This window comes from Hipposideros armiger, unplaced genomic scaffold (genome assembly GCF_001890085.2).
Source record: "Hipposideros armiger isolate ML-2016 unplaced genomic scaffold, ASM189008v1 scaffold_43, whole genome shotgun sequence".
NCBI lineage: Eukaryota > Metazoa > Chordata > Mammalia > Chiroptera > Hipposideridae > Hipposideros > Hipposideros armiger.
Window position 1 is genome coordinate 2,948,138 of NW_017731393.1, and position 13,709 is coordinate 2,961,846.

A 13,709-nucleotide genomic window follows, 5' to 3' on the forward strand; every position below is an offset into this window, starting at 1 on the left:
CTTTATCTGAAGGGCAACCTGAAGCCAAGTGAAAGGGTTTAAGTGGGGCAATGACGCAAGGAGATTTCCTTTTTATTCTTTTTTTTTTTTTTTTTGTAGAGGGCAGTGTCACTGGCCCTCACATGTGGGATCCGAACTGGGGCCCTCTGGCGTCCCAAGCCAGCTCTTAACCATCGCGTCACTTGGCTGGCCCGAGATTTCCTTTTTAAAGGCCCTGAGGCTTCGGTGTGGGCCACAGTTGAGGAGGGAGAATGGATGCACAGGACCCACAGAAGGCTTTTCTAGTCGTCTAGACGAGAGCGAAGCCGTTGGCTTGGACCAGGGCAGTGGCAGATAAACACTCGGGAAAACCAAGGGCGCTGGCTGAGAGTGGAAATGTTGGGTGAGCGAGACAAAGGAGCCAGTGAGCACTCCCGGACCTTGGGCTTACACAGGTAGGTGGACGGTGAGACAAGTCACTGACGGGCAACGAACACGTCAAAATAGGCTCAACTGCGAATTTGCTGAGTCTGAAGTCCCAATACGGCAATTTCAATACGTCCAAGTTCAAATGACCTCTTCTCCCCACTTCCTCCACGACTCCATTTGGTTTTCTTTAGTCTACTAACCAACAGCTGAAATTCTTTCTTCTTCGTTTTCTTGGTTACTGTCTATCCCACCCGGCTCTCTAGACTGCAAGACTGGCAAGTGGCCTGTCATCTGCCACCTTCACCTCGGGTCCCAGAGCCGGGAGCAGTCCGGCTGCCACACAGCTGGTGCTCAGGAAACTGTCCTCTGAGACCAGACGTGAATTTGGCATCACACATCTCCCTGGTTACTCAAGCCAGGGAGTGAATGAGACCGTCCAGTGGAGGAGCACCCAGTGAGCAGGGACGGTGAGGAGGTGACGAGGGGGTTGAGGAGACACAGCCAGTGAGGCAGGACGAGGATGGGGCATCACTGAGGCTGAGGGAAGAAAGCCGCTCAGGAGGATCAACCCGACAAAAGCCACTAAAGCCACGGAGGCCACGGGGGCTGGTGAGGGGGCGGAGGATGAAGCAGGAAGACCTGGAGTGTCCCCAGCACCTTCGAAAAATGTGGCTGGGGAGAAAAAAGCACGCGCCGGGGGAAGGAGCAGGGGCAGAGGAGCGTCTCTGACTGTGTGCAGGGGCGGCACATGTGTGCGCGCGTGCGTGCGAGAAGATGCAGGACGCTGACTCAGGAGTTCCAGAAACGGCCAACAAGCACATGGCGAGATGCTCAACATCACTGGCCACTAGGGGAGTCAAATCGAAACCACAATGACGTACCGCCTCACACAGACTAGGGTGGCAATAATTTAAAAAAACGGAAAACAAGTTAAAGAGAGGATGTGGAGAAACCGGAACCCTTGTATATTACTGGTGGAGCGCAGAACAGTGCAGCTACTGTGGGAAGCAGTTTGGTGGTTCCTCAGTAACTTTAACCTAAAATGACCACATGACCAACAACCCGCTCCTAAGCGTATACCCCAAAGAACTGAAAGCAGGTGTCCCAGCAAAAACTTGTACACTAACAATCATAGCAGCGCTGTTCATAATAACCGAAAGATGGAAAAGACTCAACTGTCCATCAACTGACAAGCTAAATTCATTACACCTAAACAATGGAGTGGTATTTAGCTATAGGAGCAGAGTACTAACACATGCTACAATACAACACGGGTGGACCCTGAAAACATGCTGAGCGCAAGGAACCGACCCAACAGGCCACAGGCTGTATGATTCCATTTACATGACATGTCCAGAGCAGGCAAATCCACAGAGAAAAGGCAGGACAGTGGTGGCCAGGGGCTGAGCATGGTAGGAAATGAAGAGCGATGCTTAATGGAGAGGGGGCCTCTTTTTGGGGTGAGCACAATGTTCTGGAACTAGACAGTGGTGATGGCTACACAACATTGTGAATGTACTAAATGTCACCAATGGTGCATTTTGTGTCGTGTGTATTTCACTGCATGTACGAAGTGTTTCCTCTGTTCCTTTTCAGCGTGTTCAGGCCCCCCTCCCCCCCTCCCCACTGGACCAGGCAGAACCATGAGCTTCCTTCTCCCGGGACCCCCACCGGCCTGTAGCTCTTGTCCTCTCACACTGCGATGGTGGGTTTCTCTCCAACAGGAGGCTGGAAGTTCTTTGAAAGAGACTGTCTTCTCAACTCTGAACGGTCAAGGTTCAGTGTCAAGGACAGTGCTGGGCACAAGCAAGGAAGGACCTGGGGCAGGACGAAGGAATCAATGCCACAACTGCACCACCTGCCATTCCTGGCTGTTCTTCTAGGTCGCCTGTGGCAGATGGCAGGTGCCAAGTGCCAGCGGGCACGCCTGCTCGTGAGGCTCAGCCGCACACAGGAGGCACGCATGTAGGTGGGACACTGAGCCATAAACACAGGTGTGCTGCTTTGGCTTGGGTGTTTCCTCACCAAATCAAAATTGGATTCTCTATCTTGAAATTACACACACACATTTAGAGGCAACAGCATTTTCTAGGTGGACGTGGGGGCTTCGGGGTGATCTGAAACACTGTTTGAGACTCAAGCTGAAGCCACGCCAACAATGAGGGAGCTTTACAGAAGGGGGCTTCCTTGCAGAAGAGCCGTGCGGGCTCCGGGTGAGGGCAGGTGTGTCAATGTGGGCTGCTGGGAGCCTCGAACCTTCGGCGGCAGGGTCTTAGAGGAGGGGAGGAAGGGGCCAGTCCCAGGCGGGTTGGCCTCACTGCACCATGCTCGGCCCACAGAGAGGTGCAGAGGCGAAAAGCACAGTCGCCTGAGGGTTACGAGGCCCTCTCCCCACTCCTTCCACAGCAGCCTATGCATGTGGCTACCCCTCTGAAGGCAGAGGGACAATGTCCTAGAGGCTCTCCTTCACCCTCAGGAAAAGCAGCCCATCGCAGTTCCCAACATGAGAGGCATCAAGCCTGCACGTCCCAGGGCCCACGGTGACCCCCAACACCCAACCTTCTATGGAGCCAGGCAACAGCACCCCTGTAACGAGGAGTGAAACAATAGGGGTGTTTGATAGATTTTCTGTACGCTGAGCTATTTCATTTAAACAACAAAACAGGGAACTGGACTGGTGACAAGGCCTTGCTCCTAGACATTTTCCCATACGAGGGCCCACTGTACTGAACAAGCACCTCCTCCCTTCCATTCAAACACTGCAAGTCTAAGAATTTACGAGATGCGAAGCATTTACTGTTCAATTGGGCAGGGTGAATCACTGGTCTCTCGACAGCCTCTGGATGGCATATCTGGTAAACACCAAAGGAATACCTCTTTCACGGCGCATAACCACATTGGTTTCAGGTAAGAGCCTGAGCAGAGACCCACAGGGTAGCAACAGCGCCCAGCTTCTCACTAGAGCTTCTTTACATACTGAACCTGGTTTGTATTCCGCTAGGCCAGGGGTCAGCAAGCTAAAGCCCATGGGCCAAATATGGCCCCCTGCCTGTTTTGTGAATAAAGTTTTATTGGCACACAGCCATGACTATTTATATATCGTCCATGGCTGTTCACTTGCTACAACAGCAGAGTAGTTGCAACAGAGACCGTATGGCCCTCAAAGCCTAAAATACTTATTATCTGGCCCTTTACAGAAAAAGTTCCCTGACCCCTACCCCAGGCCAACAATCCTTGGCTGAGAGGTGAAAATAGGGGAAGAATGGAAGAAATTTCCCTGATGAAGACTAATCAGCAAACCTCCTCAGCCTCCGTTACAAGTGAACATGGAGGAAGAGGAAGGGGAAAACTCCCCATCACCGAAGCCCTGCAGGGGAATCTGTGGTGCATGTGAGGACAAGAGCTTGCAACAGATGGCTGGGGAGCAGAAAGCAGAAGGGAGGCTGGACGGCAGCAAGGCAGAGGCAACTTCCACCTAGAAACCACAAAGGAGGGTGCGGCTGGAGGGAGAAGGCAGGTGATGTACCCCAGAGAGTTCTGGAAAGAAAGGCTCAGGACTCAGAAACTCTGGAGGGCAGGAGTACGATACGGGGCTGCAAAAGAGGTTCGTTTTTGGTCTGCATAACGATCTGTCCATAGCCACTGAGCATGTCTGTACAACACTGGTTTTCTCCAAAGAAACCAGCCCGTCCAGGAAAACCTCAGGCTGCTAGTGTTGGAGCTGGCTGCTCAGAGCAAAGCTCTCTGCATCCTGGCCTTTCCAGGTTGGAAGCTACCAGAGCCAGCTCCCAGCTCAGGCCTGTAATGCAAGCTGACAAGCCCACCCAAGTCCAGAGCCCACAGCCAGCTGTGCAGGTGCGGACAGGACACCAGGACCTGAGATGGCCATATCTTCCAGGTCTCCCTGCTTTAAGTCTTGCTCCTCTATTTCCTACACAGATTTGTTGCAGAGATCTTTCTAAACACTTAAGTCAGATCATCTCACTTCCCTGCTCAAAACACCTCAATGAGTTCCCATCACCTTAGAGTAAAAATCCAAACCCTGGCCGACAGCTGCTGCTGAGGCTCTACTGGACCCTGCGTGTGCCCACCTCTGCCACTTCATCCCTCCCGCTGGAACCACCCTCACGTCTCTTCAGCCAAACTGGCCTTCTTTCAGGCAACACACCCCGCTCCCTTCTGCCGCAGGGCCTCTGCATTGGCTGCTGCCTCTGGCTGGAAGGCCCTCCCTCAGATCTCTGCACCACTGGCTCCTTCTTCACATTCGGGTCTCACCTTGAATGTCCTCTCCTTGGTGAGACCATCCCTCACCACCTGAAGCTGCCTCTGGGTCTCCAGCACGGGGGCTGCCAGAGGTGGTCCTGCCTCTGTGTGAGTGCAGCTGTGTAACAACGACCCGAGGGGTCCGCGGCGTCCGCGGCGTCAAGAGCCTCAGGGCCACCGCTCTGCTCTCACACCACATGTCACGGTGCCCCTTAGCAACACTAGTGCACACGGCACTCACGGGAAGCACACCACGCGAGTGCAGGGGCCCTGCTGTGTCCTGTGCAGAGTCCCCAGCACTCCTGATGGCGCTCAGCACACAGCTGGATCTCAGGATGCACCTGCTGGGAGACCATGAGTGAATGAATCAACTGGAAAGAAGCCTGCAACATGAAAGAGAACGGCCAGGATAAAGGGAGGAAAGTGACTGAGCTTGAAAGGTCAACGCAGAGCCTGCCCTCTGCCACCCAACACTGCTTCCCGCAGGTCTGGACCGTGGGAAATCAGCAGAACAGTCCAAAGAGGTTCGCTCTGCCATGCGGCGCTGGGAGGGGATTAGGTGAAATGGGAAACTATAGGGTTTCGTGCCATTTTATTTTTTAACCATGTGTGTTTTGATAAATAAAGATAAAACATCTGAAGAGAAATTAAGGACATGGCTTCCCTTGGGTCCCCCAGGCCCACTCCTACGGGAATGGCCGGGCCTCGCCTGTGGCAGGTCCTTAGAATGAAGGTGGTCCCGGACAGAGCATGTGACAGATCCTCCTTCCCATCTCACCACCGAACTCCTTTTTCTTGTCACCTTCCCCTTTTCTCTAATTTCATCCACTTCCTTCTCCTTTGCCAATTTATATGTCTTCTTTTTCTTTAATCTTAAATTTGACATTTCACATTTTAAAAAGTGATAACTAACAAAGTCAAATTAAACACACTCACATTTGAAATATTTTGGAAAACACTGCTAGGGTCTAAGGAGCCCTGTTGGACAGAACTCTCTGCAAAGCAGGAAATGTGCATCCACTGTCCAAGAGTGGAGCCACTGGCCACACGTGCTCCTGAGCCCTCAAAATGTGGCTTCTGTGGCTGAGGAGCTGAATTTCTACCTGTCATGTGATTTTCAGTAACCTAAATATAGACACACTTGGCTAGTGGTTAAGTCTCGGACAGCAAAGGTCTAACACCTCAGAGCTGCAGGGACTCTTAGTCCCACTGGGCAAAAAAACGGCATTAGGTCAGAGCCAACACCCTTCAGGGCCATGCTAAGCCTCATCTTAAAAAAGGAAAATCAAACGTCCTCAAACCAATCAAGCAGCACTTCCTCCAACCCAGTTTAATTTCTAGACTTGTTCTCTTGCTCCTCCTGGTGGAGAAAACAAAGATGGCATATTGTTTGGGTTTGGGAAGCGGCACTTCCCCAGCAGCTCTTCTCCGACTGGACCAAGAAGCAGGGAAGTCGGCTGCACACAGAGTGGGCAGAGGGCAAGACAACTACCTATGATGCTGTGCTGAACCAGACGCCACGTGCCCTGACCTTGGCGGGTGCCCAATGTTTTAGGGAGCCCTGGAGACGTTACAGCCAAAATCTTTCAGATGAATTTCCCCTGTGACTTAAGAGAATGCCACCATGATTCATGCTGGAGGCAGACTGACTCCCGCAGCACCCCCAGATACAGGTGGGAGCCTCTTGCCCGTTACACGCAGAGCTGCAGGTTCATGTTCACTCTGCAGCCGCTCTAACACACAAACTCGGCACCTCAGTCGTGAACTGGAAAACTAGGCTATTTCACAGGGTTCGCCTGAGGAACTCTTTCTGGAATGACATAACGTGTGCTGGAGCTTTTACTGAAGAGGAAGACGATGATTTTATCTGCCAGCTTTCTGGAACTCCATCATCTAATGGTGATCCTGTGTTTGCTCAGATGCTGTAAAGCACCTGATTCCCTCCAGCTGGCTCTTTACAATAAGCATGCTCCATCTGGTTCCATCTATTCAGTGGCTAAGGGTGCGACTAATGGGGGGCCTAGTTACTCCCAAGTCTACTGAATGTCCACAAGCAACAGGTATGACACTTCACAATGAACAGAAGCGGCAAACACTGACGTTCTTAACAAGTGACGATAACGCCATTCTTGCCTTGTCACCTTCCGCAGCGCTTGCACAGAGCAAGAGGTGCTCAAAGAAAAAATTACCTTTCTAAATATAAGACTTATTAAATGTTAAAAATATATATGTTCTACTGAGAAAAATCCCTAAAAGAAAGTTAAAATAAGAAATATAAAACACTGAAGATCATATTGGAAATCTTATATTTAGTGGAAACCCGATTTTGAAATGCTTTAATTAAAGTAAGATCTTAGGAGACTATACTTTTTGCCACAGGCCTTTGGTGTTATGTAAAAGCAAACTAAAAACAAAACCAAAATGCTCTTCTTAAAACTCTCAATAGAAATTAGAAAAAGACCCGAGTACCATGATCTTTGCTTTGGTATAATGTTATTTACTTAAAACAAATTATACTGAATGAACACTCTGCATTAAAATATTCTTAGATAAAAAAGGCGATAAGTCTCTTAATGAGAGATTTTTGTTCTAATTTACAGTATCAGAAAAATCAGAAGATAACTGATCTGAAGCTCTCCTTCTTCCCAAACACTCTTAAAATCCACCAAACACTTCTCGACTCCAGGCCCTAACATAAATGGCAAGTGCAAAGACACAGCAAGTTAAACTGCTATCTCGAGGACTTGGTTCTACAATAGTTAAGGAGACAAATCACAGGTAAATAAAGGTTGTACCAGGCAGTACAAATGATAATTGGTAGAGCAAATGATTGCTACTCAAACTTAAAAGGTGCAAAAAATATGGTCCAAGATGGTGAGAAAAAGCTTCCCTTAAATTTCAGAATAAACGAACTTGAGTTGGGATTAAAAGGATGAAAGGATTTCAAACAGGCAGTAAGGAAGACAGGAAGAGGATTCTACAACAGTTCTCAAAGTGTGGTCTGGGGGCCCCCAGGTGGAGACCCGATAGAGCTTTCTGGGGGCTATGCTTCGCCTTTATAACCATCATGTCAGTTTTTCATAGGCTATGAGACATGTGATATTGAGACTGTATGGGGGAGCAGACTCGGGAAGCCAGCTATTTTCTATTAAACCAGACGTTAAAGAGATTTGCGAAAACAGAGCAATGCCATTTCTCAGTGAATTTTTGTAAATAGTAATGTCTCATAAAAATATGCTATTTATATTAACATGTAATGGGAGTGTTATTGTTATTACTAGATGAATTAATGAATATTTTTAAATTTTCAGTTTTAATTTTTAACATAAAACATATCGGATAGCTATAACTCACCTAAATAAAGCTCTTTGGGATCCTTACTAATTTCTTAGACTATAAAGGGGTGCTGACACCCCTTCTGTTTAAGCACTGCTGTTGTAAAGGAAGGAAACCCTATGCCCACACAAGTCCGTGCCAGGCATGATTTGCAAGCAAACATACTTTGTGGAGGAGTCTTCTAGAGCAGTGGTCTCAACAGGGGGCCATCTGTCTCTAGAAGACATCTGGCAATGTCTGGAGGAACTTTCAGTTGTCACAACTGAAGGGGGTGGGGGGCTACTGGTATTTACTGGGGAAGGCCAAGGGTGCTGGTGAACTTCCTACAGAGCCCAGGACCACAGGGAAGCTCCGAGCCCCACACGCAACGGGGCCACAACGGGGCTGAGGCTGGGATGCCCGCTGGATAGCAGTGGATCTCGCAGGGAGCCCACGAGTCCATGGTAGGACAGGAGTAGGCGCTAGAGAGGGGACAGCTCCGGGAAGAACCACTGCTTGCTCGGGACCCTGAGGGCAGCGAGCTCCCTGCACTCCTCCAATTCCAATGCCTTCCAGTCTCCCCATTATGCTCTCCGCCAGCCTCCTCTGTCCTGAGTGCCCGGCTCTAAGAAGAGATAAGTGGCGAGGCCGGGAACAGTGAACCGAGATCTGGCAATTAAAAGCAGGGAACTCCATTTCCTACGTCGTAGTTACACATGAACTTAAAAAAAGAAACCAAAAAACCAAACCCTTAATGTAGTGTTCCTTTGGGTCTTCTCTGAGTTTCACGGGGGGCCCAGTTTAGGGTTGTATGGAAAAATGCTGGGAAGAGGACAATGGAAAATGTGGCACGGGAGGCCCTGGTTAAAGCCTGAGCTCCCGACTCAGCCTCCAGACAGTGGCTTTTGGTGTTGTGGAGCAGGGGAGTCGGGGACTCTCCTCTCTGGGGGTAATAATCATAGCTGCCTCCCCAGAAAACACACATACCCACAAAACGACTTCCCTCATCTTCCAACTCACTCAGGTTAAAACTCTGACTACAGAGACAAGTGACTAGAAAGTAAAAAACTTTTCATGAGAAGATATTTTTCATAAAAATATTATTTACCATGTAATGGGTGTTATTATTATTTAGACAAGTTAATAAATATTTTTAAAATTTCAGTTTTAGTTTCTAAAATATGACTCTGCCACCTACACCTATTGGACCTCAGCAGGCCTGCCCCCCCCCCCCCCCCCCCCCCCCCCGTCTCTGAGACACTGGGCAGGGCAGGCAAGAGGATGTAAAGGGACAGATTATAAAGAGAAAGAAGTTATTACTAAAGGTAGGTGTCAAAATAAGCTAACAAGCTAGAGAGAGGACTGTTCAGCTCCCTTTACAGCAATAGACGTTATTGAAGAGTTACCGTAGAGACTTTCAAACAAAACTAAGCTGAGGCAGGATATGTCAAACATACGACCAAAGCATAACACTAGAAGCTTTAATGCGCTTAAATCACTTTACAAAAAGCACTAACGCTTTTTAAAAACGTGACTCTGGACACAGTTCACAAATTGAAAACAAAAAACACCATCACGTGATCTGATCCTCCAAAATGGGCTTTAGGACTCTGAGCAGTTTATTAAGATTCTAAACATTCATAAGACGTAACAGATCTGAGTGTTACACTGTCAACAGCTGCTCAAAGATGAGTTCCCTCCATCAACCTCCATGTCCCACTTCAAGTGGCCCGCAAGCCCATCGTGGACTCACCCCTTAAAAGCGTGTTAAGAAATAAACCAGCAGTAAGCACTGGACAGAAACTTTTATTTCCAGGACACACGTAGACAAGCAAGTCAAAGTTAAACATTCTATTTGAAAGAGAAAAAAAGACAAGGAAAATGTACCAGTACATGATTCAAGGAGCAGAAATTTCTAGAAAAAGGCACAAGTTGCATAGCAGCAGTTATTTTGTTACACCAAAAGACATATCCTGCCACACATCCTGCAGGGAAAATTTCTTTCAAGAGGGGTTGTACCTCATCTATCTCATACGGTTAAAAACGACCAAGTCTGAAACTCACAGAGTCAATTTAGAGATGAGGACACAGGACCGCGGATGTTAAGTGACATCGCTGAGGCCATCAGGGGCTAGCACATTTATCATCTATGCTGAAATGCTTTCCCCTCCACCACTCTCTCCTTTATTACGCTCACGGCAGGACCCCGTCTTCCTCACTAAAAATCCAGGCCACCAAATGTGTCTCGTTGGAACTGACAAGCATTGGGCAGTGCACGCGGCTGGCTGCTTTTTCTGGAAGGCTGAGTGTAGCAAGCCAGGCCTGGAGTGCCAGGACCGTCCCACGCTTGAAGTCGTGTAGTAAGTCAACCGTAGGCCACGTTCCTAAACGTGTTCTGTTGGGATAATTTCCTACACCTGGAAATGTGGTGGACCCCTGTTCTCTCAGGTTGGGCAGCCTGGAATGTGGTGACCATCCTGACAGGGGTGACTTCACAGGGTAACCTGAGCAAATGATGGCTGTGAGGGGGATGTGATACTAAAAAGGTCTGAAAAGCATCACGGGAATAGCAAGCCAATTTGAATTGGTTATTGAATCAGGTTAAAATATTCAAGCTCAGGGTAATATTGAGAGAAGGAGAGGAAAGGAGTGTGCGATAATGGTTTTAATTCACCTGCCTGAGTCAATCATGTTAGGTAAGTGGGTGGAACCAGAAGTGAAGAAGTGAAATGAAGACCGAGATGAGAAAAACAACAATAAAAATGTAAGGTTCGATTCAAAGTTCAGATGAACTGCAGAGCCTCAATTTGTATTCCTGCAAAATAATTTACACAGTCATCTGCAAGTGTCATGCTTAATGTGCCATGTTGCCTCTGGTATCCTTATGAGGAAGTAGTGAAGGGCCCACATTTCAGTATTTTTCAGTGGTAATTTCAAGCTCTGTAGCTCCAGCTCTTAGTAGCGCTAGAAAAAATACAAAAAGACAACTGGGGCATCATATTCAGACACTGTAGGCCACACCTCAAGGGTCGTAAGCAACTGGTAGTCTAGGGATCCAATCCACCTTAAAAACGCATGATTTACATGTTAGTGGTTTTGGTATCTTTCAGTTATTGATGGATTTTTTCAGGTTCAATCTTAATGTTATCCATCCTTTCAGCCGGGTTCTTTCTGCTGAAACAGGAATAAAGGAACCATACCCACTGATACTTCTTTGGGACGCTAAAAAGTGAGAGGACACGGGTATGTGAGCAATAAAGATTTGGGGAGCACTAGGAAAGAAGTCTTAACAGTTTTAATGAAAGTTTAACAAACCAAAAAGAGAAAAGAAAAAGTATACACCCTTCCAGAGGGACTTAATTTCATTTAAATCAATTTAGTCAAAATTGACATGGAAGTAAGCAATTTAGACAAGTAAGCAATTTAGACAAGTAAGCAAATCAAATGCAAGAATGCCACAGTAAAACTCAATTGTCTGCCATAAAGAAAGGGCAGGGAAAGACTGGCACAAATCATCCCTAACTATTGACAGTTAAGGAACCGTTTGGATTTCTGCTTTTTGTTTGCTGGAATAAATCACCTGCAGAAGAGGAGGGAGGCTTAGAAAGCACCAAGTGATAAGGAAAAGATTACCCGGGGCTAAAAAAGAAAAAAGGCTACTGCAGGTGATGGCCACGCAGAAATGAACTCATCCTAATTTGGCTTACAGGAAGGGGGTCTGAAACCTGCATATGCATGTCATCTGTGATAAGACCAGGGCCTCCATGGTCCAGCTCTGGAGAACTAGGACACTAAGCAGCTTCTCTGCTCCTAACGTTTCAAAAGGGCCTATTAGCTCTGCCTGGGTCCACACCGTTCCTGGACCTGCAGCCCGGAGCACTCCAGTTCAACAACTAGTCACAAGGAAGAAAAGGCAAAGCCAAGGGCTGGCTCTGCAAATGCTCCCAAAGCACAAGCGTGTCAAGGGACTGCCACGACCCCACCACGTCAACACAATCCTCACCGGGCACTCTGTTACCCAATGAGCCCAAAGTCAAGCAGCACAAGAAGTCAGAATTGGCCAATGCAGACAAAGAGAAAATGCGAAAGAGGACAGAAGACTGTCCAGAAATACCCAAACTTGATAAACCAAAATATACCAGCACTACTGGGGCAAGAAGCTAAGCGGATCAGACATCAGCAGAGAAAAGGAGCTGGCCCAGGAAGCCAGCAGCAAAGACGGCACCGAGGGAAGCGAGGGTGGTGGAAGGAGGACATGAGCCCACCAGACCGGGGCCTGGCCACTTGCAAAAGGAAGGGGTAGGATGGAAAGCCAAAAGGAACATGAAGGCGAGCTGGACAGACCCTGTGGAACCAGCCAGTCTCCACAGGACTGCCGCTAGATTGCGGGGGTATGGGGGGTGAATTTTAAAATCCCAGCAGCATAGATTCGCATAACTTTCATGAAAACATTCATGTTTTCCCAAAGCAGAATAATAAAAACCTAAACAACTAAAATTGAGGGTTATGAGAGACACAGGGGAAAAAAAAATCTCACAGAGGGAAACAATACAAAACGCTAGATTTTATCAGCCTCGTTTTTTCTATCCTAAGTTAAAAGCTATTTATAAACAAGCGGGAAGTGAGTATTTGAGAACAGTTACCTCTGGTTCTATTACGTCTTGTCCTTCTTTTGAGCTTTTTCCACTTTTCCCTGCTTTTGGCAATTCCTGGGAAATATCAAACAGAATCAATTAGGCTTCTCAAATTTTAGACTGCTAAGCAACAGATAAATCAAAATGCAGTTTTAAAATTGACTTATACAGTTTAACTAGGACTTACAACAGTTTTAAACAATGCCATCAAATCCTACATCATCTTGTTTAGTTAGAAATATAACTAAAATAGATGCCGCCCTACCCCCCACCATCCAGATTCCCCTCGTTTTATCTGTACTTGAGGTTGAAAACTTCAAGCAAAACAGATAAACCCAAATTTACACAGTGCTCTCAGCATTCTGAAGACCCACATCTCCCCGAAACCCTGAGCGCGGGGATCCCTGAGGTGGTCCCAGAGCTCTGCCTGAAGCACAAACACGCCCCCGCACACGCAGCACCCTGAGCCATCGCCGCCGCCACCCCGTCAACCGAGCCCCAGGGCGTCCCTCTGGAGAGCGGACGACTCTTCACAAGCGTCAAGCGGGGGTCCATTCGCTCCTTTTCTTCCGGGCCGGGTCCCTCCGGCGTGTGCGGCCCCCACCCCTGAAGCCCCTGCCCAGGCTCTGCGAGGCTGGTCAACCACCTCGGCGGCCGCACCTGCCCCTCACGCCCACCGCGCGCGCTGCCCGGGCGCCCACGCCGGCCGTCAGGACCCCCGCCCGGGCCGGGCCGCCCCTCATTCCGGAAGCGGGCGGAGCGGCGCCCTGGCGCCCTCAGGATCCCGGCATCGGGGACCGCAGGTCCAGGCGCAGGACCTCGACCCCGCAGCGCCCCGCTCCTGGGCAGGTCCCCGCCGGTCCCCCCGCCGGCCCGCCCGGGCCGCGACTCACTTTCTCCTTCTTGTTTTTATTCGGCATGGCTGGTGCGGGCCGCCCCCGCCGCCGGCCCCCCGCAGCAGCAGCGCCCCCGCCCTGGCCGTCGCGCCCTCCCGGCCGCCGCCGCCGCCCGGGGACTGAGCCGTTCGCTCGATCGCGCTTCCCCTTTTCCAGGCTCACAGAAGCTGCGGCGGCCGCAGCGGCGGCGGCG

General features: G+C 49.1%; 1 protein-coding gene across 4 annotated transcripts in view; it reads right to left on the reverse strand.

The window, feature by feature from the left end:
• The window catches only part of PPP2R5C (protein phosphatase 2 regulatory subunit B'gamma), a 151,421-nt gene that overhangs the window by 131,114 nt on the left and 6,598 nt on the right, over positions 1-13,709 (reverse strand). For 2 of the 4 annotated variants that reach the window (XM_019639288.1, XM_019639290.1), the window contains exon 2: positions 12,630-12,695. In XM_019639288.1, the coding sequence (XP_019494833.1) occupies positions 12,630-12,695 (66 nt within the window). Of the gene's footprint in view, positions 1-12,629; positions 12,696-13,513; positions 13,704-13,709 lie in introns of those variants that run through there. The other 2 variants (XM_019639287.1, XM_019639289.1) reach the window with 2 other exon arrangements.